The 21,962-nt window shown below is 43.4% G+C and overlaps 1 protein-coding gene across 1 annotated transcript in view; it reads left to right on the top strand.

Moving 5' to 3' along the window:
* Window positions 1-21,962, top strand: part of ABCC2 (ATP binding cassette subfamily C member 2) — a 678,688-nt gene that overhangs the window by 574,307 nt on the left and 82,419 nt on the right. The window contains exon 21 of the mRNA XM_078643538.1: window positions 17,384-17,603. Within this exon, the coding sequence (XP_078499664.1) occupies window positions 17,384-17,603 (220 nt within the window). The remainder of the gene's footprint in view (window positions 1-17,383; window positions 17,604-21,962) is intronic.

Below are 21,962 nucleotides of genomic sequence, written 5' to 3'. Positions count from 1 at the left end.
ATACAAGAGATCAGTCCGATCTATACCTATAATAGAACATGTATGGACAGAAGGGGTTAAAGTTATGCAAAATCCGGCGACAGTCATTCCTGTTCTTCCCCGGCTGGAGAAGAAATATAAGGCGCCGGAAGGCAGTCCAGCATGTCTTCTGGGACAGCCTAAACCGGATTCTGTCATATCTCAAGCGGCACAAAGCAAATCGAAAAATCCTTCAACGCCCCTTACTACACCTCCGGACAAGGAAGGGAGGCGCTTGGACAATGTAGGCAAAAGATTCTCCTCTATGGCCAGCCTCCTAGTTCGTGCTGCCAATGCTCTTGCCATCCTAGGCAGGTATGATCGCCAGATGTGGTGCGATCTATCCCCGTTTGTGGAACAGCTTCCAGAAGCAACCAGGGATGAGGCCAGAAAGGTGTTGATGGAAGGAGAGAGATCCTCGTCAGAGGTAATAGATTGTGCTATGGACATAGCGTCTACTGCTTTTCGTGCTCTGGCTGGATCAGCTGTACTACGACGTCAGGGCTGGTTGCGGGCGACCTGGTTCCGCCAGAAGGTCCAGAATAAGATCTTGGACTTGCCATTCGATGGAGTAATGCTTTTCGGGAAGCCAGTGGATGACACCCTTCAACGCATTAAAAAGGATACGGACACAGCAAAGTCATTGGGATCTTTGAACTACCGTAAGGTTCCATTCAGAGGTGCGAGAGGAAGAGGGTTCTCCTCTTACAGGGGTGGGAACTAGCAGAGATATTCATCACAATCCTCCCACTCGTACAAACCTCAGTATTCCAATCAACACCAGGGCCAGTCAGCGTCTTTCTCTCGTCAACCGCAGAGAGGACGTCAAAATCGACAAGGGCGAGACAACTCCAAGAGGCAATAGCGGCTTCACGGCTCTTTCTTCTGTTCCTGCTCCACGGATAACAACAGTGGGGGGCAGGATCTCTCATTGTCTAGACAGCTGGAGAATAATAACATCAGACCAGTGGGTCTTGAATATCGTGCAGTGTGGCCATACGTTGGAGTTTCAAAATCTACCTCCAACCAGAGCTCCAGGCGCCAGTCAAACGAAACATCTGGGATTGTTACGTCTCGAAGCCCACCAGCTTTTTATTCACGGGGCGATAGAGCCTGTACCTCTCTCGCAGAGAGGAAGAGGGTTTTATTCCAGGTTCTTCCTGGTTCGCAAAACGACAGAAACTTGGCGACCCATATTAGATCTACGAGAGCTCAACACTTATCTCATCAAACTGTCCTTCAGGATGGTCACTCTCCAGGATATTCTTCGTCTGCTTAATCCAGGGGACTATATTGCGACTCTGTATTTAGAGAATGCTTATTTGCATGTGCCGATCCACCCAGCTCACAGCCAATACTTGCGATTCACAGTAGGCAAGAGCCATTTCCAATTCAAAGTACTTCCTTTTGGTCTCCGGTCTGCACCGAGGATATTTACAAAGATATTGGCTCCAGTAGCGCCTTTCCTCAGGAAGCAATCTCCGGAAGTTTTCCCTACCTGGACGACTGGTTAGTCAAAGCTCCATCTTTCCAGGAAACTTCCAGGGCCATTCAAACCTGCATTCAATTGTTCACTCACCTGGGCCTCCAACTCAACGTGAACAAGTCAGTTCTTCAATCGTCCAGGTCAGCAAGGTTTCTGGGGGCAATTCTGGACACGAAACACTGCAAGGCTTACCCAAAAGACGAACGTCAAAACAAATTGATGCTCTCGGCTCGCCGATTACTAAAAAAGAAATCCCTATCAGTACGGCTCTACAAGTCCCTGCTCGGATCGATTTCATCCTGCATACCATTAATTCCGCATTGCAGACTGCGAATGCGGCTGCTGCAAGAGCAGCATGACAAACAATGGTACCAAGCAGAGGGCTCTTTCGACGACAGGATAATTGTGACATCAGAGATGAAAGAGGCATGCGGATGGCGATTAGTGAAAAGCAACATCAGGAAGGGATTGACTTTCATGCTTCCTCCGTCTCCCATGGTTCTCACCACGGACGCCTCATTCGAAGGCTGGGGAGCGGTGCTCTAGGAACTACAAGTCAGTGGTCATAGGGATCCAGGTCAACGCCAGTGCCACATCAACCTATTGGAGCTCAAAGCCATCCGATTAGCCTTGCAGGCTTTTCTGCCACGGATTCGGAATCATTCAGTGCTGGTCGGACGGACAACGCGATGGCCATGCACTATATCAACAAGCAGGGGGGAACCAGATCTCAGACTCTATCCAAAGAAGCTCAACTAATTTGGGATTGGGCGATTCTTCACAAGATTGCTCTAACGGCAGAACACCTTGCAGATTTGCTCAATGTAACAGCGGATGCGCTGAGTCGTCAGAAATCGATCAATCACGAATGGGAGTTAGACCAAACCATTCTAGAGCAGGTGTTTTCGATCTGGGGGACCCCGACCATAGACCTGTTTCCGACTCCGGAAAACACCAAATGCCGGTTCTATGCACGCAGGGATCACCATCCGGGGTCCTTGGTACTGCGCATTCTTTTACGCTTTTCCTCCGATACCTATAATCCCGAGGTTAATCAGGAAAATCAAGGCAGAACCGTGCAGAATGATCTTGATTGCACCAGCGTGGCCCTGGCAGTTTTGGTACACAGAACTCCTCTTGCTCTCCCAGGATCATCCCATTCGACTGCGACTGGTTCCTTCTCTGTTGTCGAGGTCTCAGGGTCAAGTGCTCCATCCGGACCCGAGCTCGCTTCACTTGGCGGCGTGGCTCCTGAGTACAGAGAGTACCGAGATTTGAACCTCCCGAAGGAGTGTAGGGACGAATCTATGACAGAATATCGACAGACAACATATCGACCTACAAAACATCGATGCTGGAATATCGAAGGCAAGTATATCGACATCCTATCTACAACATGGTAAGTACAAAAATATCGAAACAAAAATATCGATGTTAAAAATATCGTAATTAAAAATATCGTTTTATATATGGTAAAATATAATGTGTAAAATAATACTTATGAATAAAATAAACATAGTTAAAAATATTTACCAATGTTTACAATTAATAAATAATAGATATATAATAATATAGTCAAGTCAAGTCAAAAACCACTTTATTCGATTTTGTTAAAAATCATAAAAGCATTCTACAACAATATAAAATCATTCCAGTTACATATTTTGCAATTTCATATAATACAATACAATTAAAAACACATTTAAAAAATTCCATATGGTACAATTCAATTTTGAACTATAAAAGGTCATAAAAAAAAAAAAACTCATGTGCTAAAAAAGCCAGAAATACTTAATTCATCGTAGTCCCCGCTGTTGGGCTTGTACTTTCCTCCTCCTGATTCGAACAGCGGCCACAAGATAATTTGCCACGCTAAACATTACCAAGGGGGAATCAAGCATTTGTAGGAACAGTAAAGCGGGTTTTGCTTGCAGGAACGCTTTCTCCTTCAATAAGGGTAACAAATACTTTCTCCTTGGAACTTGATAAAAAGGGCAAAATAACACAAGGTGTATATTATCTTGTATGGAAAAGTTATCACATTCACATACTGGTGCATCCTCAAGTTTGCACCAACCCTGTCTTTCACAGAGTACCAAGTATATCTGGTTGAATCTAAACTTGACCAGAAGCCATCTGTGAAATGGGATGTTAACTAAAGCAAGGTACGGTTGGATGGCAATACAGGTGAGTGTCATATAATGTGCTCTGACCGTAGGTTTTATTAACTGGAGTTGTTCTCTCTCCAAAGACTTGAGTTTACAAAAATTCTCTTTGACCCAAACTAGGTCAACTTTTTTTAAATCAAGTGGGGAGGAGAAAATCTCCGGGCGTCCAAGTTCTTCCGAGCACTTATTAATATAAGCCAGCCAAGCAATATCTTTATGTTTATCCAATTTTAAGCAGTCCAGCAAAATTTTGTGGTTAAGACCTAAGTTGGTATTGGTCCAAACTCTTATCCACAGGAGAATAGGAGCCATGGAGAGGATATCTGTGATATAGCACACTCCAAGCTCCTGATGGACAGAAAAAGTGGCTGTTGAAAAGGGGAGTCCTAATATAGAACATAAAAACTTATTCACCTCTGTTTGAATGGTTTCAGTTTTTACATAACCCCATAATCCAGCTCCGTATCTCGCTATAGCCAATGATTTTGCCCTATACAAGGCTAGAAGTGCACCGCTTGGTTTCCCCCCCAGTCTCCTTGAGAAGCTCAGGATAGCGTTAACAGAACTCCTTACTGCTTTGGTCTTTGCTACTACCTGAGGGGTCCAGCTGCCCTTGGTGTCAAAAATTACTCCGAGGTAAGTGAAAACTTTTACATTACTGATCACTTCCCCTTTGCAGTAAAAGGATTTAGAGTTGTTTTTTGCTGCCCCAAAGACCATAACATGGGATTTCGCGTTATTAACTACAAGGTCAAGAGAGGACATAAAATCACTAAATGCATTGAGAAGTCTCTGGAGGCCCAAGTGTGTCCTAGCTATTAAAGCAGCATCATCCGCGTACAGGAGCACTGGGATGTGAGTGTTTCCTGCACGTGGGGTGTCCACAGATGAGGCCAAAAGAGTTTTTTCCAGAGAGTTTATGTACAAAGTAAACAGCATAGGGGCAAGGATGCAACCTTGTCGCACACCCCTACCTGATTTAAACCACGCTGTGCGATGCCCCTCTTGATCCATTCTAATGGAAGCCTTGAGATCTTTATGCAGTTCAGCCAAAAAGTGGACCAAAGGGGGGTCCAATCCCATCTGTAACAGCATGCCCCACAACTTGGCTCTATTCACTAAATCGAACGCTGTAGACAGATCCATGTATGCAACAAAAATGGTCCCTTTTTTAGCCTTAGTATATTTAGCAATTATCATGTTCAAGTTCAGGCATTGGTCCTCTGTCCCTCTGCCTGACCGGAAACCGTACTGGGCATTAGACAAAATGTTATTCTCTGTGGACCATTTGTTAATTTTCACTAGTAATACTTTTCCCAGAATCTTCATGGAGGAATCCAACAGAGATATGGGGCGATAACATTTTGGGTCATTTCTTACTCCTTTTTTGAAAATTGGTACAATGATTGAACATGCCCAGGTATTTGGAAAGCCCCCCTTAAGCACATTATTATAAACATTCGTTAGTACAGTTGCCCATAGCTCTGGGTTAGACTTATATAAGTCCAATGGGACCCCATCGGGTCCTGGTGCTTTGTTCTTGGCGGACCCAATTATAGCGACCTTGACTTCATTTTCAAGAACAACCACGGGTTGCAAGTTAGTGTTACACGGTAAACAGAAACTCTCATAAAATAAATTGCTCCCATAGATAACTGAAAAATGGTTAAGCCAATCTGACTCAGATATATTGGCCTCAAGGTCTGTGTTGCATGTCTTAGCAAATATGGGGTTATTTACAATGGACCAAAATTTAGAGCTGTGTTTTAGGGTGGTGGAGTCCATTAGAGCATCCCAGGCTTCTTCTTTAACAGCTTTTTTTCGTGTTTTTACCGCCTCTGCATATTTTTTCCTCAGTTGAGCTATCACTGGCCTGTTTCTTGGGGAATGTTTTAGTGCAGCTATCAGTGCAGAGTGGGCTTTTGAACAAGAATGGTCAAACCAGCCAGAGGCTGGAGCAGGTCCCCTTTTAGGGCTGAGGGTTAGTTCTTTCTCGACCTTCGAGCAAATAGCCTCAAAGGCGGCAATAATCTCTTTATCCCCCCTAGCTGGGTCCCTGCAAATCTGGAATTCCACCACCATTTCATGTTCAATGAGATTCAAAAAATCTTCAGGGCAGACTTTGCACCATTTTAAACGCCGCCCATTATCTTTGCTCTTAATGTGCTTCACAGAAGTGGACAACAAGACCTCCTTCAGTAATCCAAGTGATCCGTCCAGCGTTAAACACACCGGATTGTGATCACTGAAGCCACTTTCGATGGCGTTATAAAAAAGGACATAGTGGAGGAGCCCTGGGGACATGAAGATATAATCAATGATAGATTCACTACCCCTAGCATTGTAGGTTACCACCCGTTCATTTTGATCAGCAAAACTAGGTTCGTAAAGATCATTAGCTGATAACAAATGTTCCAAAGTGGAACCCTTGAGGCTATGCTCAAAATGGGGAGGAGTCGTAAGATCAGGCCCATCGAGATCTTTGATCTGACAATGTAATTCACATAAGTGAACATTAAAATCACCCATTAAAATAATTTGAACAAAAGTGGTTTGTTTTGACATGTATTCCACAACAAATAAATTTAAACAATCTAAAACAGAATTTTGGGGGCCGCCCTGCAGAGAATTATAACAATTTATAAGGAGTGTTTTTTTTTTGTCTACTTGACTTATTTCTACCAGTTGAAAATGGTAAGAGGAACTATGAATTTCTCTCACACTCCCAGCTATATTGAGGGATACCAAGAGCATCAGGCCACCAATGTCCCTACCCGCCACGGAGCACTGTGCTTTTACAAAAAAAGATGAATAACCATCCAGCCAAAAAGAGTTGTCCCTGGCCCATGTTTCCTGCATGGCTACTATATCGTATTCTTTTAGCTTGCTTAGCCAGATTGGGTCATTTTGTTTTGCACGTAAGCCAGCAATATTCCAGGTCAGAATCTTAATATTTCTATTACCTCCCTCTGTTGTTACCTCCCCCAGATTTGAAACCGCATTACAAGAAGTAGAGTTATTAGCTGAATTACAGGGGGTAGGGATGTCCATAGAGTCATCCTGTATACTAGCTGAGTGGATAGTTAGCATAGGATCTAGTCAGTCCATGACAACCTGGTTGTCAAGAACCGCGAATCTATTTGAAAGAGGCAGGTTATCTGGATATGTATTCATTACAGGTGTGGCTACACCACTACCCCTAACCCTCTTAGTCACCCATTCATTTCCTTGCTGATGCAAATTTTGGTGGCCCTGGTGCCCAGAATTGTTGTTTGGATGGGGCCCACCATACCTATCCCCAGTTAACCTGGGTGTGGGAGGGTAGAAAAAACCCAGCGGCATAGCACGCACACCCTTACCAAAAGGATCTAAAGGGGAAGCGTCCCAAAAGAGTCGGCTAGTGACATCACGCGATTTGAAATTTACTATGACACAGTCACCCGCCACACATTTCTTGGTTTTACCAACCCAATTGACCCTTCTGCACATCAATATATTGGCTGAGATGTTGCTTTCACCCGTGCAATTTGCATTGCACCACTTTTCTGTGTGGTTGCGCAGCGTCTCATGATGTTCTACCTCCCCCGCACCCAGTTTGGGTACGTTAACCAGGACAGCCACAAAGGGTGTTGCATCAGGAGGTAGGTGTACTGGGGGCACCCTAGCCCTCTGGTCTCCCAAGGGTGATGATGGCCTAGCTGGTAAAGATTTTTTCCAGTTGAACCTGATTTGGTACAACTTGCGGTAAGGGTGTATATCTACCATTTACAACTTTTCCTTTGACTGGTGCAAGGCTTTCTGTAGGTGCAAGGCTTTCTGTTGGTAAGTTAATTACTGGATTACTTAGTCGGTCAATTTCTATAGGTACTGCGACAGACGGCTGATTACTCAAAAAATTATTAATGCATTCACATTTGATCAGCAAATTATTAACACAGTCCCTCAGTGTCTCTGTAATGTCTGTTGCGATTTGGATTAGGGCTGATTCTAGCCTCTCAGTAAAAAGTTTTTCCAATATTTCCATGAGACCCTCCTTCGTAACATAGGAGGCCTGCTGTCCCCCAGGTTGGATGTTGGCCACAATTTCTCCCGCACTCACAACCTCAATACTAGCGGGTTTTACAGTAATAGGCAGTTCTGGGGAAGGCAGGACAGTAGGGATCTGTGCCAGGTTAGTCCGACAGGATTCGATTATGACCCTCGGCTCCAGTGGTACACACCTAATGGGCGAAGAGATTGTAGTGCTAATGCTCCCAGACGTGGTTTCCAGCGCCAGTGCACGTTCAGAAACTGCTATCTGGGTGGTTAGTTCGTCCACTTTGGAAGTCAAATATGTTAAAATACTGGTCGTATATTTTGGGACTTTGGCCTTAACCTCTCCCGGCAAAGAAGTAGCTAATTTTCGCTTACCCATAGTGTTAGGGATGTGGCCCGACCCGTCCCTGATCGTCCTTGGACGGCCTTAGACGGCCCGCCCTCTGCCCGGGCTCCGCCCGGCGTCGCCCGCGCGCGTCCCGCGACGCGGGAGGAAGGGCTTCCAGATGTATGCCTCCCGGCGGAAGTCCCAGCTGGCAGGCAGGCGGCGTCCCCGCAGAGCTGGAGCAGGGGGCGCTGGGAATTGTAGTTTGGCCGCGAGTGGATGTGCGGCGGCAGGGGCGAAATCAGCGTGCAAGGCTGTGGTCCTCTCGCAGCAATGACCCCCGTAATCTGCAGGTGAGGTCCCTGCTCTGCCGAAGGAAGGGCTTCCAGATGTATGCCTCCCGGCGGAAGTCCCAGCTGGCAGGCAGGCGGCGTCCCCGCAGAGCTGGAGCAGGGGGCGCTGGGAATTGTAGTTTGGCCGCGAGTGGATGTGCGGCGGCAGGGGCGAAATCAGCATGCAAGGCTGTGGTCCTCTCGCAGCAATGACCCCCGTAATCTGCAGGTGAGGTCCCTGCTCTGCCGAAGGAAGGGCTTCCAGATGTATGCCTCCCGGCGGAAGTCCCAGCTGGCAGGCAGGCGGCGTCCCCGCAGAGCTGGAGCAGGGGGCGCTGGGAATTGTAGTTTGGCCGCGAGTGGATGTGCGGCGGCAGGGGCGAAATCAGCGTGCAAGGCTGTGGTCCTCTCGCAGCAATGACCCCCGTAATCTGCAGGTGAGGTCCCCGCTCTGCCGAAGGAAGGGCTTCCAGATGTATGCCTCCCGGCGGAAGTCCCAGCTGGCAGGCAGGCGGCGTCCCCGCAGAGCTGGAGCAGGGGGCGCTGGGAATTGTAGTTTGGCCGCGAGTGGATGTGCGGCGGCAGGGGCGAAATCAGCGTGCAAGGCTGTGGTCCTCTCGCAGCAATGACCCCCGTAATCTGCAGGTGAGGTCCCTGCTCTGCCGAAGGAAGGGCTTCCAGATGTATGCCTCCCGGCGGAAGTCCCAGCTGGCAGGCAGGCGGCGTCCCCGCAGAGCTGGAGCAGGGGGCGCTGGGAATTGTAGTTTGGCCGCGAGTGGATGTGCGGCGGCAGGGGCGAAATCAGCGTGCAAGGCTGTGGTCCTCTCGCAGCAATGACCCCCGTAATCTGCAGGTGAGGTCCCCGCTCTGCCGAAGGAAGGGCTTCCAGATGTATGCCTCCCGGCGGAAGTCCCAGCTGGCAGGCAGGCGGCGTCCCCGCAGAGCTGGAGCAGGGGGCGCTGGGAATTGTAGTTTGGCCGCGAGTGGATGTGCGGCGGCAGGGGCGAAATCAGCGTGCAAGGCTGTGGTCCTCTCGCAGCAATGACCCCCGTAATCTGCAGGTGAGGTCCCCATTAATTAAACACATATGTAAAATATATATAATATATTTACTTAATATTAAATTTTAATAATTACTTTAATTACTTATAAATTACTTAAAAATACTATAAATTACAAATACATCTCCACAAATAAAATAATTACAGAGAGTACCGAGATTTGAACCTCCCGAAGGAGTGTAGGGACGGATCTATGACAGAATATCGACAGACAACATGTCGACCTACAAAACATCGATGCTGGAATATCGAAGGCAAGTATATCGACATCCTATCTACAACATGGTAAGTACAAAAATTTCGAAACAAAAATATCGATGTTAAAAATATCGTAATTAAAAATATCGTTTTATATCTGTTAAAATATAATGTATAAAATAATACTTATGAATAAAATAAACATAGTTAAAAATATTTACCAATGTTTACAATTAATAAATAATAGATATATAATAATATAACATTAATTAAACACATATGTAAAATATATATAATATAATTAAGTAATAATTTACTTAATATTAAATTTTAATAATTACTTTAATTACTTATAAATTATTTAAAAATACTATAAATTACAAATACATCTCCACACATAAAATAATTACATGAAAAAGTAAATAATTTTTTTAAATAATTAAAAAAATATATATATATACTTTAAATATTTTTAAAATTAGTAACATAATACATTATCTAAATTCATTCTGAATAATAAATAAAACTACAATTTTAAGTCCAAAAAAAAGACAGTATTAAAAACATTGGATAGTGTAAAACGTAAAATTACTATTCCCACTCCAGAAAATGCAAAATTAGGGAAACTATTGTATAGCATAGAAATAAAAATTACTATTACCACTCCAGAGAGTGAAACAGTAGGGAAAGCGCTGGATAGCGTAGGGATAAAAATTACTATTCCAACTCCAGAGAGTGAAACAGTAGGGAAAGCGCTGGATCACGTAGGGGTAAAAATTACTATTCCAACTCCAGTGAGTGCAACAATAGGGAAAGCGCTGGATAGCGTAGGAGTAAAAATTACTATTCCCACTCCAGAGAGTGCAACAGTAGGGAAAGCGTTGGATAGTGTAGTGGTAAAAATTACTATTACAACTCCAGTGAGTGCAACAGTAGGGAATGCGTTGGATAGCGTAGGGGTAAAAATTACTATTCCAAATCCAGAGAGTGAAACAGTAGGGAAAGCGCTGGATAGCGTAGGGTTAAAATTACTATTCCAACTCCAGAGAGTGAAACAGTAGGGAAAGCATTGGATAGCGTAGGGGTAAACATTACTATTCAAACTCCAGAGAGTGAAACAGTAGGGAAAGCGCTGGATAGCGTAGGGGTAAAAATTACCATTCCAAATCCAGAGAGTGCAACTGTAGTGAAAGCGTTGGATAGCGGGTGGGTAATAATTACTATTCCCACTCCAGAGAGTGCAATAGTAGGGAAAGCATTGGATAGCGTAGGGGTAAAAATTACTATTCCAACTCCAGAGAGTGCAACAGTAGGGAAAGCGTTGGATAGCGGGTGGGTAAAAATTACTATTCCCACTCCAGAGAGTGCAACAGTAGGGAAAGCGTTGGATAGCGTAGGGGTAAAAATTACTATTCCAACTCCAGTGAGTGCAACAGTAGGGAAGGCTTTGGATAGCGTAGGAGTAAAAATTACTATTCCAACTCCAGAGAGTGCAACAGTAGGGAAGGCGTTGGATAGCGTAGGAGTAAAAATTACTATTCCAACTACAGAGAGTGAAACAGTAGGGAAAGCGCTGGATAGCGTAGGGGTAAAAATTACTATTCCAACTCCAGAGAGTGAAACAGTAGGGAAAGTATTGGATAGCGTAGGGGTAAAAATTACTATTCCAACTCCAGAGAGTGCAACAGTAGGGAAAGCGTTGGATAGCGGGTGGGTAAAAATTACTATTCCCACTCCAGAGAGTGCAACAATAGGGAAAGCGTTGGATAGCGTAGGGGTAAAAATTACTACTCCCACTCCATAGAGTGCAACAGTATGGAAAATGTTGGATAGCGTAGGGGTAAAAATTACTATTCCAACTCCAGAGAGTTAAACAGTAGGGAAAGCGCTGGATAGCGTAGGGGTAAATATTACCCATTAATATTTACAAAAAAATAGATTATAATAAATCATTAACAATAAATTTACAATAAATATCAATAAATAAAGAATAGTTACCAAATAATAAATGTTAAGCAATAAAATACTGTAAAAAACAACAAATATATTATTAATAATTGATTACCAATTAAAAAACAATAAACAATATAATTATTTGTATACAAAAAATAACTTTTTATAACATTAATTATGAATTATTTACAAATATTTTCCCATAAAAATGTATTTAATTACCAAAAATAAAGTAATTAACTATTACAATAATTAATTACACATTAATACATTAATTACCAATTACAAACATTAACTACCAATTACAAACATTAATTACCAAATAAATTAATTAGTTACCAATTACAAATATTAATTACCAATTAAAACAATTAATTTGCAATTAAATGTATTAATTGCCAATTAATATTTAATAAAAAAATACATTAATTATCAATTACAAATATTAATTGCCAATTAAAACAATTAATTACCAATTAAATTTATTAATTGCCAGTTCATAATTAATTAAATACATTATCAATTACAAATATTAATTACCAATTAAAACAATTACCAATTAAATTTATTGATTGCCAATTAATTATGTAAAAATACATTAATTATCAAAACCAATAAATAAAAATAATTCATTACTTAATTACAATTAAAACACTTCCTACCCAATTCCCCTATAAACCCACTACCCGCTACAGAACTTAAACACAAAAATTAATTAACATTAATTTATATTTCCTAAAAAGTAACAATTATTTTAATATAATTAAATTACTTCCCACCCTATTCCCCTATAAACCCACAATCGGCTCCGGTACTAAAACATAAAATTGACTTAAAAATAACATCATAAATATATGAAAATAGTTCACATATAAATTAAAACAAGTAAAATACTTAACAAAAAACATATAACACATACATATTAAATACATACTAAAATACGTAACAATAATACAAATATCGATATTAGTAACATCGAAATTACTAACATCGATATGTTTGATATCGATATTACTGACTTCGATATTACTTACATCGATATAAAAAAAAATCGATATTACTTACCTTAGTGTCGATATTCTGTCCAACGATATTCTTGACATCGATATTCTTTACCTTCGATATTTCTGACTCGATATTTGTGTAGGTTGATATTTACAACTCGATATTTTGACTGTGTACCTGTAGGGACGTCTTGTCTCAGGCTCGAGCTCCAAGTACGAACAAAACGTATAAAGCAAAATGGAAAAGATTCTGCCTATGGTGTCAGACACAACATCTTCACCCTTACACTTCAGCTCCACATCAGGTTTTACCATATATCCTGTCGCTGGCTAAATCTGGGTTGGCTCATTCTTCTGTGAAAGTTCATCTGGCGGCCATCTCAAGATTCAGGCGGACATCTTCAGGTCCTTCTCTTTGGTCCGCTAGGATTGTCAAGCAGTTCTTAAAAGGCCTGTTTCGGATGTATCCTCCAGTCCATCCTCCGCCGCCGATTTGGCAGCTTAATTTGGTGTTAGCTCAGCTAATGAAAGCCCCGTTTGAACCCATCCACAAAACTGACCTTAAATTCCTATCTTGGAAGCTAGCTCTTCTGTTAGCATTGACATCTGCCAGGAGAGTTAGTGAGCTTCAGGCGCTGTCTATAGTGGAACCTTTCCTTCAGTTCAAGCGGGATGTCTTGATCCTTCGAACAAATCCGAGGTTCATCCCAAAGGGTTCCGTCTGAATTCCATCTGAATGAACCATTAATTTTAAAGTCATTCTTTCCGCGATCTACTTCTCCAGCAGAAAGATCCTTGCATTCTTTGGACGTTCAAAGGTGTTTAAAGTTCTATTTAGAGCACACGAAACCTTTTAGGAAATCCTCACAACTGTTCGTGTCCTACAGTGCCCCGCGGAAGGGATTTCCGCTAACCAAAGCCAGCATTTCCCGCTTGATCTCCAGTGCTATTCAGTTCTGCCATCAAGGAGCGGGCAAACCACTTGAAAGAAAAGTCCGTGTCTATTCCACAAGATCAGTGGCATCTTCGGTGGCTCTATTTTCTGGAGTCCCTATAAAAGACATCTGCAGGGCAGCAACGTGGAGCAGTACACATACCTTCACCAGACACTACTGCCTAGAGTCTACAATGAAGGATGACGCTGCTGTTGGGCAAGCAGTCCTCAGGAATCTTTTTCAATAAGAGGTGAGCTTTCCCTACATTCCCTCCTTCCTGTATGTCACATTTTGTTTCAGCTATCGTGTTCTTTCTATGGTAACATTTTATGATTTGTTTCCTAGGAGGATAGCTATATTGTCATGTCATGAGATTCATGTACCAAAATGTGTTTACTGCTAGCTACTCTGATACAAAGCATGGGAATCAATGAAAGTTCCAATACTGGGGTAAGAAAACAAGTTACTTACCTGTAACTTTGGTTCCCCAGTATTGGTAACTTTCATAGATTCCCATGCGCCCACCCTCCTCCCCTGGGAAAGCTCGGCCTTTTTACTGAGATAGTGGCTGTTTGCACAATGGCTACGAAAATCTGAGGCTCTCTCAGGAAGGTTCTATGGGGTGAGGCTATTCTGATTGGTTGTTGCAGAAAGTTTGGGCTCTTTTACACAAAGAGGGTGATATGCTACAAAATGAGATGAGGCCTAGGCCTGATTTTCTCTTTTGTACCTATGGTTATGATATTTTTTTATTTACCGAGGCTCCCATTCCGACGACGGGGAATGATACAAAGCATGGGAATCTATGAACGTTACCAATACTGGGGAACCAAAGTTACAGGTAAGTAACTTGTTTTCTTTTCCCTACGAGGGGTTAAGGGTGACACTGGGACCAAAAGGGGTCCGAGCATCCTATGTGACCTCTAAACTATAAAGCACATTGCTAGACCAGTCGGTTTTAGGGAATGTTTGCACCCATCCTTCCAGGAAAACCTCAGTAGTATGGACCTCTGTACTCTCCAATCTCAAATTACATCTTCGGGACCTTCCCTCAGCATCCTTCACCCTGTTGTCTTTTTAGTATGGTTTTCAAAGACAGTCCTTCGATTTTCAGTTCATCCACTGATTTTCCCCTATTCAGAGATGTTTAATTTACCCTGGTAAAGTCTGTTGGTAAGAGTTTCACTTGCAACATGATGCCGTCTTTCTTCTTCTCCAGTGCCTTCTGGGTCCATTCAGGCCCCCTATGTTCCTCTTATCCAGCGGGGGAAAGCAGACTCCAATGGTAGGCCCACACCTTTGAGGACCAGCAAAGCTGGGTAGTCCTCTGCTCCCAGGTGCCGCTTACATCTCCCGTCTGTTTTGCCTCCCAAGTAAGGCCCAGCAATACCCAAGCATCCCCTGGGGGGTACTCATTTATCCTGCTGGGGTCTTCATGGCTTCTCCCATCTTAGTGGCCTTGTGCCCAGTGCCGATTCCTCCTGGAGGTTGTCAGACCTGTCCACACCACCAACGAAACCAAGCCCTAGCTCTTGAGCTCAGTCCCACACAGAACGTGCACAGCTCCAGGTTCAGTTCGTCAGGAGTGCCACTGTTCTAGGAGGACTGATGTCAGTGGGCATGAGTCTCTCTAGGGCACGAGCCTCCTCACTGCCTCCAGTCCAGGAGAAAACTGATGCGCGGCACAGCAGGCCCCATCCACACACTGCCTCTTCTCTGCATCTACCACTCGAACCAAGGCTTTTTTTTCGTGTTCCACTAGGGGCCTGGCATTCTACTTGTCAGGAGTTCAGGTTTGGATGTGGGTGCATAGGCACAGGTTTGTGCAGGATTTTGGTAGGGTGGTAGGAGCTTCAGGATTTAACTTTTATCGGCCATGTTGCCTGGCCCGTCACAACATTCATGTTTTTAGCATTTTTCCATAACATAGTGATTCCTTCCAGTCTATCTCATGCAGGAACATATCTCTGCCAAGGCTTGAGCCCCAACTTAGTTCCTCTGGATCTCCTGAGTGTGGAATTCTATTGTTGGATGCCAGACTACCCTCACACCGAGGGCTGGCCAGGAGATCATGCTGAAGACGATGTTTGGAAAAAATACTAAAAATATAGCAAAGTATGCCAGTTCACTCCAGTCTTTCATGCAGAAACGTATCCCTTCCAGAGCTTGACCCCAAAGCTTTGTTTCTCTGGGTCTCCAAAGCACGGAAGTAGCCGACATGTATGGGTTTTCTATGAGCCCACAGCGGATAAAGTCAGTGTTGAGCAGGGTAGGACTGGGAGAAAAAATAGGCCCGGGCACCTAAATAAAAGTGGCTCTCATTAGTGAAGCACATAGTTTTAAAAATGGCATAATCCGGGAACTCAACAGTAAAAATCGGACAACCCGGCCATCAAACCGTCTCAGAACTGCTAATAAACTGGCCAACACACTGATCCAGTCTAGTACTAGCCTATCTGGTACTACCTGATATCCTTATGGGCCAGTCCGGCCCTGTTGAGCATTTGGGAAATTTGGAAAGCAACTACAAACAAAATACCTATTTAGGGCACCAGACATTTGGTCACAGGTTTAACCACTGGGCTGAATGGAGATAAACCGCAACCATACATACATATCCTAATTGACCAAAACTCTCACCTGTGAAGATCACATCTCTGTGCCAGCAGGGAGCCAGATAATATTTGCTTTTGCATCTGAATCCTTGCTGGGGCACATATGTGTGTTTCAGGACCCGACAAAGGAGCCAGATACTGTTTGGATTTCTTCTTATGCTGGAAAAAGACTCAAACATCATCTGGCTCCTTGCTGGGGCACAGACCAGAGTTCCCTACTTACACAATATTTTTCAATGTCAGAAAAACATGCTGGAGTTAAGGAACATTGTGAAATGAACCAAAAAGTGGAGGATGGAAGAGAAGAGACAAGGAGCAATACTAGTTATTCCCTTCCAATCTCATCTCGTGGTTCATTCCTTCTGTTGGCGGGAGGGAATGTGAGTGGAAAGCTCTGCTCTTTCTTTCCCACCTCCCTTCATCCCACCAATATTAAAACATGATTAAGCTGATGAGCATGGCTAGGCAGGAACTGAGAGCAGTAATAGCTGCCTTTAATCCTTTCCATAGCCCATACCACCTGCTCGATCCATGAGATGGACTTAGGAGATGTTAGGTAATCCATCCCAGGTTCATTCAATATTTGTGTGATGTCGATTATCATGTCATACGTATATATTATTGAGATGGTCTGGAAGTGAACAGCATACTGCCTCATTGGAGAGTTTGCCAGTGCACAGAAGGGATCAAGCGCCATCAGAATCCTTGCTCGCACCCCCAGCACCAGGACGAGATTTCTTTTTTTTCTTTTTTTTTTTTAATGGGCAGTGAGCATGATTGGTCCCTTTGGCACATAGATGTCTCTATATCTCACAAGGGCATGCTGTTTCTTGATGTACATATATGCCATTACGGCAGTCAAACAGTTAATTGTTCTTTTACACATAATATGCTGAACATTTTCCTTGGGGATTGCCTTGAAACTCTGGCCAGGATACCAAAGGAAAGCCAAAGAACGCTTAGGGAAACGTGTTTACCTCTGTTTAATGGACTGTAGGATAGTCCATTTTCTCACAGCAAACTTCATGAACTTCTTCCAAGTACCCCAAATGTACTTTGGCTTAATGTGGTTTGTTATTGTGTCTGTGTTTACAAACAAAATTCAAACTTAGTTACAGAAAATGATGTAACAATGACTAGCCTTCTCTATGCCGCCCTATAAAAGCACCTGAGTAGATAGTTTGAAAGCCAATTGTCTATTGAGAACATTACATACATGAAACATGAAATGTCTGTTTTATATTGCCCTGTAGGTGAAATTTTCCTTATTTATCAAATATTTGCGAGCAGTTGGATGGTGTTACTCTATCTGGATCTTTGTGGCTTATGTGGGACAGAACGCGGCCTTTGTAGGACAGAACGTGTGGTTGAGTGACTGGACCAAAGATGACGACACCTACAGGAACATGACTTATCCTGCATCACAGCGAGACATGAGAGTGGGGATCTTCGGAGTGCTAGGCGTGGCACAAGGTAGGATTGCCAATAAATGCTGGTAATTTACCCATTTGGCAGCGATTAGCGAGTGTCAGGTGGCTTATGACACCAGCATTGCACTCTACGCACAAGACCACTCTAAAGCACCCAATGGCTATCCACGAGGTAGTGTGAGGGATAGATTTGTGTTATTGGTGTAGGCCAATGCCCCGGCTGCCTTCAGTCTCCATTTCGAAGATTTACATTCGCCTGGGAGTAGTTTGACTATTAGTAACATGTAGACCAGCTTTAGAAAAGGATTTTTTGTGACCTACTGAATTTGAAGAAGTCCAAATGTGCGCTATGTACAATTTGCTCAAAACGCATCCAAATACAGACAAATAAAAGAGTGTAAGAGTCACATGGCTTAATTTGCATATCAAAAATAAGATCAGTCAATGTAAACGAAAGCACTGAACATTAACATACTATATAACAATGTTTTCATGAATAATGACAAAAATGTGTGAGTTGAATGTCATCATGTGCCTATGTGTCCCTTGCAATGAACCTATATTTGGCACATATTTATATAGATGGCTCACTGCTAGTGTCCTTGTGTTTCAGGTGAGTCAGGGATGCTCTTTTATCCCAATGAGGACTGAGATATTAGAAATAAGCCCCTTGCGCCGCCGGTACGTCACTTTTTCCCATAATAAAAGTGACGCACTGGCCTTGCGCCGCCGGTGCGTTACTTTCCCATATTAAAAGTGACACACCGGTGTGGCAAGGGCTTTGCAAATAAGCCCCAGAATGTTTTCTCTGCTTGTAAACATCTTGTCAATCTTTTCTTTGTGTACACATTTTGTCCATCTGAAACCATATGGTCAGTGACTTTGGTGCATTTCACAGTCTGCTTAGCTTGCATATCACATATTGTGAATTAACAACAGCGAACAATTTGCATAATGGCCAGTTCAGTTACCGTTTTGAATCCGTTCTCTGGTACCTTCTGTACAACCAAACCAACAAAGCTCTGGGAAGTGCTTTCAAATAAAACTTATTTTTCTTATGGCAAATGATTGTGGTTATGGGGGGGGGGGGTCATTACGGAAATGTCTGCAAATATGTTCAATACACTTCTGACTGACAGATCACACCCACATATTTTACATACACAAGTCTTTCCTGAGTTTGCTTTCTCTTATATGGTGTAATTCATACCCACCAATGGGGAAGATGTCCTGTGGCATTAGAATGTGCCATGGCTACCAACGTCACAGTTATTGCGAGAGGTCATTTGAGAGAACTCACAGGAGCATATGTACAAGAACTTAACACCGCCGTAGCGTCAATTGTTTTACGTTACGGCAGCTTTTTGTGTATCACCTTATTTACAAAGGGCAGCTAACGGCAATTAGCTGCACTTTTCCGCTTAAACATGAATTTTTAAGATCGCCACTTCTGTTATTTATTTATTTATTTAGAAGTTTTCTATAGCGCTAACAAGACCCGAAGGTAGCAGAGCGCTTTACAGCAGAGGGAATGAAAAGAGAACAACATGACACAAAGCCAATAAAAGCAATTAGCGAATGACAATTTGGAATGAGGAAAAGTTCGGACAGCAGGACTTCTTGGTACAGGATTCAACGTTACCGCATGGATTCTGGGGCGTTAGCTGATCCAAGTTACCCACAACCAAGGGAGCGGATAAGGCACAAGGATTTGAGTTGGCTCTTGAATTCTGCATAGGACCGTATAGTTCTGATGTGCGGGGGGATGGCGTTCCATATTTTGGGGGCATTTCCTGAGAAAGAGCAGTTCGCAGTTCTCTTCTTTCTGGTTTTTGGTAGAATGAGCAGCAGGGAGTTAGAGCTTCTCAAATTTCTGGCTTGGCCTGCTTTTTTGAGCTTGTTTGCCAGGTATTCCGGTTTGCCGGTGTGGAGGGCCTTGTGCGTTAGGCAGGCCGTTCTGAAGGTACTCCGCATTTACGCAGGGAGCCATTTGAGTTCTTTGAGTGCGGGGGAGATGTGGTCAGATTCTTTGCAGTCTGTGACCATTCTCGCTGCCGCATGAAGTGTTGTTTTTAGTGGGGCCAGGTGCGATTTGGGGATGCCTGTTAGGATTGAGTTCCCATAATCAAGTCTTGATAGAACTAGCGATTGAGTGGCTAGTTTGAGGTCCTTGTTAGGAATGTAAGGTTTAATTTTGTTCAGAAGTCTGAGGTTGAAAAATGCGTTTTTCGCCGAATTCGTAATGTGGTTTGTCAGGGTTAGTTTGGGGTCTAGGGTGAAGCCCAGGGATTTAACGGAGTCGGCTAGCGAGAGGTTACCTTTGAGAGCATCGATCGACTTTAGCCACTCGGTGATTTGGGGGTTATCATCTTTTTTTGAGATGAGGAGTGTTTCTGTCTTGTCGGGGTTGAGTTTCAGGTGATTCTTTGTCAGCCAGTCTTGAACTTCATTTAGGACATCGTTGAGTCTGTGGATGTCTTTAAGAGAGGAGGTTTCCAGGTAAATCTGCGTGTCATCCGCGTAGAGGTGGAAGTGGATGTTGGCTTTCCTGAGTAACTTGGCGAGCGGTTCCATGTAGATGTTAAAGAGCTGAGGGGAGAGCACTGATCCTTGAGGGACACCCTTGTTGACTTGCTGGGTATCGGAGGTGAAGTTCTTAATTTTTATTAATTGCGAGCGGTTATGTAAAAAGGAGGAAAACCACTTGAGAACTACCTCGCCAAGGCCGGCTCTTTCTTGAAGAGTCATGATGAGGAGCTTGTGGTCCACCGTGTCGAACGCTGCGGAGAGATCAAGGAGTATGAGGAGGCAGCATTTGTCAGCGTCCAGAGATCCATGAATGTCGTCTATGATGTTCAGCATCGCGGTTTCTGTGCTGCGGCCTTGTCTAAAGCCGGATTGGAGGCGGGACTTAACAAAAATGAGATACAAGGTGGGTGTTCCCGTGCAAAAACTGTGGCTAACCACACTTCGCGATATTTACAATGAAATTCCCATACAGCAATAACCCCCCAAAACTGCAGCTAAGTCTAGTTAGAGGCAGTTTCTTAAGACCAAAAAATATCTCGTCTTAAAATTGGTGCAAACACTTGGGTCCACATATTAGATGTTTTGGTGCTGGACAGCGCAGCAAGGAACATTGCTGCTCTGCCATGCGCCAGAACAAAAGGACCGCGATCTTAAGATAGGGCGCATTCCTGGGCCCCATTCATGAAAGTGTTGCATCGCTGCAACAAAAGTGTTTCGACAATTTTCACTGCGCCCTCCTTGCAACACTATGGATACGCTGTATTTAATGTACGGCGCACCATGTTGCAATCATCATTAACAACAATGGAATGGAGGCTGCCAATAACTTCCAAAAGGGAATGATTGCCATATGTAATTGGATGAATTCAAACTGTCTGAAACTGAACTCGGATAAAACCGAGGTGATGGTGTTTGGGAAACTCACCCCTGCATGGTCTTCTATATGGTGGCCGCAAGACCTTGGCCCCCTGCCTAATCCTGTTACCAAGGTTAGAAATCTTGGTGTTATCTTTGATAACAAACTCTCATTCATCCAACAAGCCAACTCTATAGTTTCTGCCTCTTTCTTCATACTTAAAATGATTTAAAAAATCCAGCCCTATCTACCTTTAAACACCATAAATACCTTGATCTCTAGCTTACTGATGTCCCGAGTCGACTACTGCAATACACTTATGCTTAATGCCCAAGAACAAGTAGTCAACAAACTTCAGCTGGTCCAAAACGCGGCCGCACGACTCGTCACAGGTACACCAAAATTCAAGCCTATCTCCAATATCATCCGTAAGCTTCATTGGTTGCCGATTAGACAACGTATCAAATTCAAAGCCCTCTGCATTGCCTTCAAGAGTATTCATGAAAAAGCACCTGCCTTTCTGAAAGATGCCCTTCATCCCTATCGACCATCACGCAATCTAAGATCTGCTGATGCAAACCTTCTGAAAGTAATTAAAACCAAAAAAGCAACTTGGGGAGATAGATCTTTTGCAGTAGCTGCTGCTAAATTATGGAACACCATGCCAGGACATCTAAAAAATGCTCCAACATTATTATCATTCAGGAAGCAGTTGAAGACGTGGTTGTTCAATTATTAAATCCCCTTATTCCCGGGTACAACCTTCAATTTTCTCTGTCAAAGCGCCAAGACACCCTTGGGTAAACGTGCGCTCAACAAATTGCATAAATAAATAAATAAATAAATCACTGAAAGATACGTCTGAAATCCTCTGTCAGCACTAAAGTCATGCATTACTCCGGTTATGTTGCAAGTATGACACAACTACAGCAATGTATGGGTCCAGCCTATCCCTATGGCACTGCTTCACCCTTATGCCTACCATGAGGCAGGTGTAAGGTTTTGACGCAGTTCCGT

The sequence above is a fragment of the Lissotriton helveticus genome, chromosome 5_1 (genome assembly GCF_964261635.1).
Source record: "Lissotriton helveticus chromosome 5_1, aLisHel1.1, whole genome shotgun sequence".
In the NCBI taxonomy this organism is placed as follows: Eukaryota; Metazoa; Chordata; class Amphibia; order Caudata; family Salamandridae; genus Lissotriton; species Lissotriton helveticus.
This window is presented reverse-complemented; position numbering and strand designations above follow the sequence as displayed.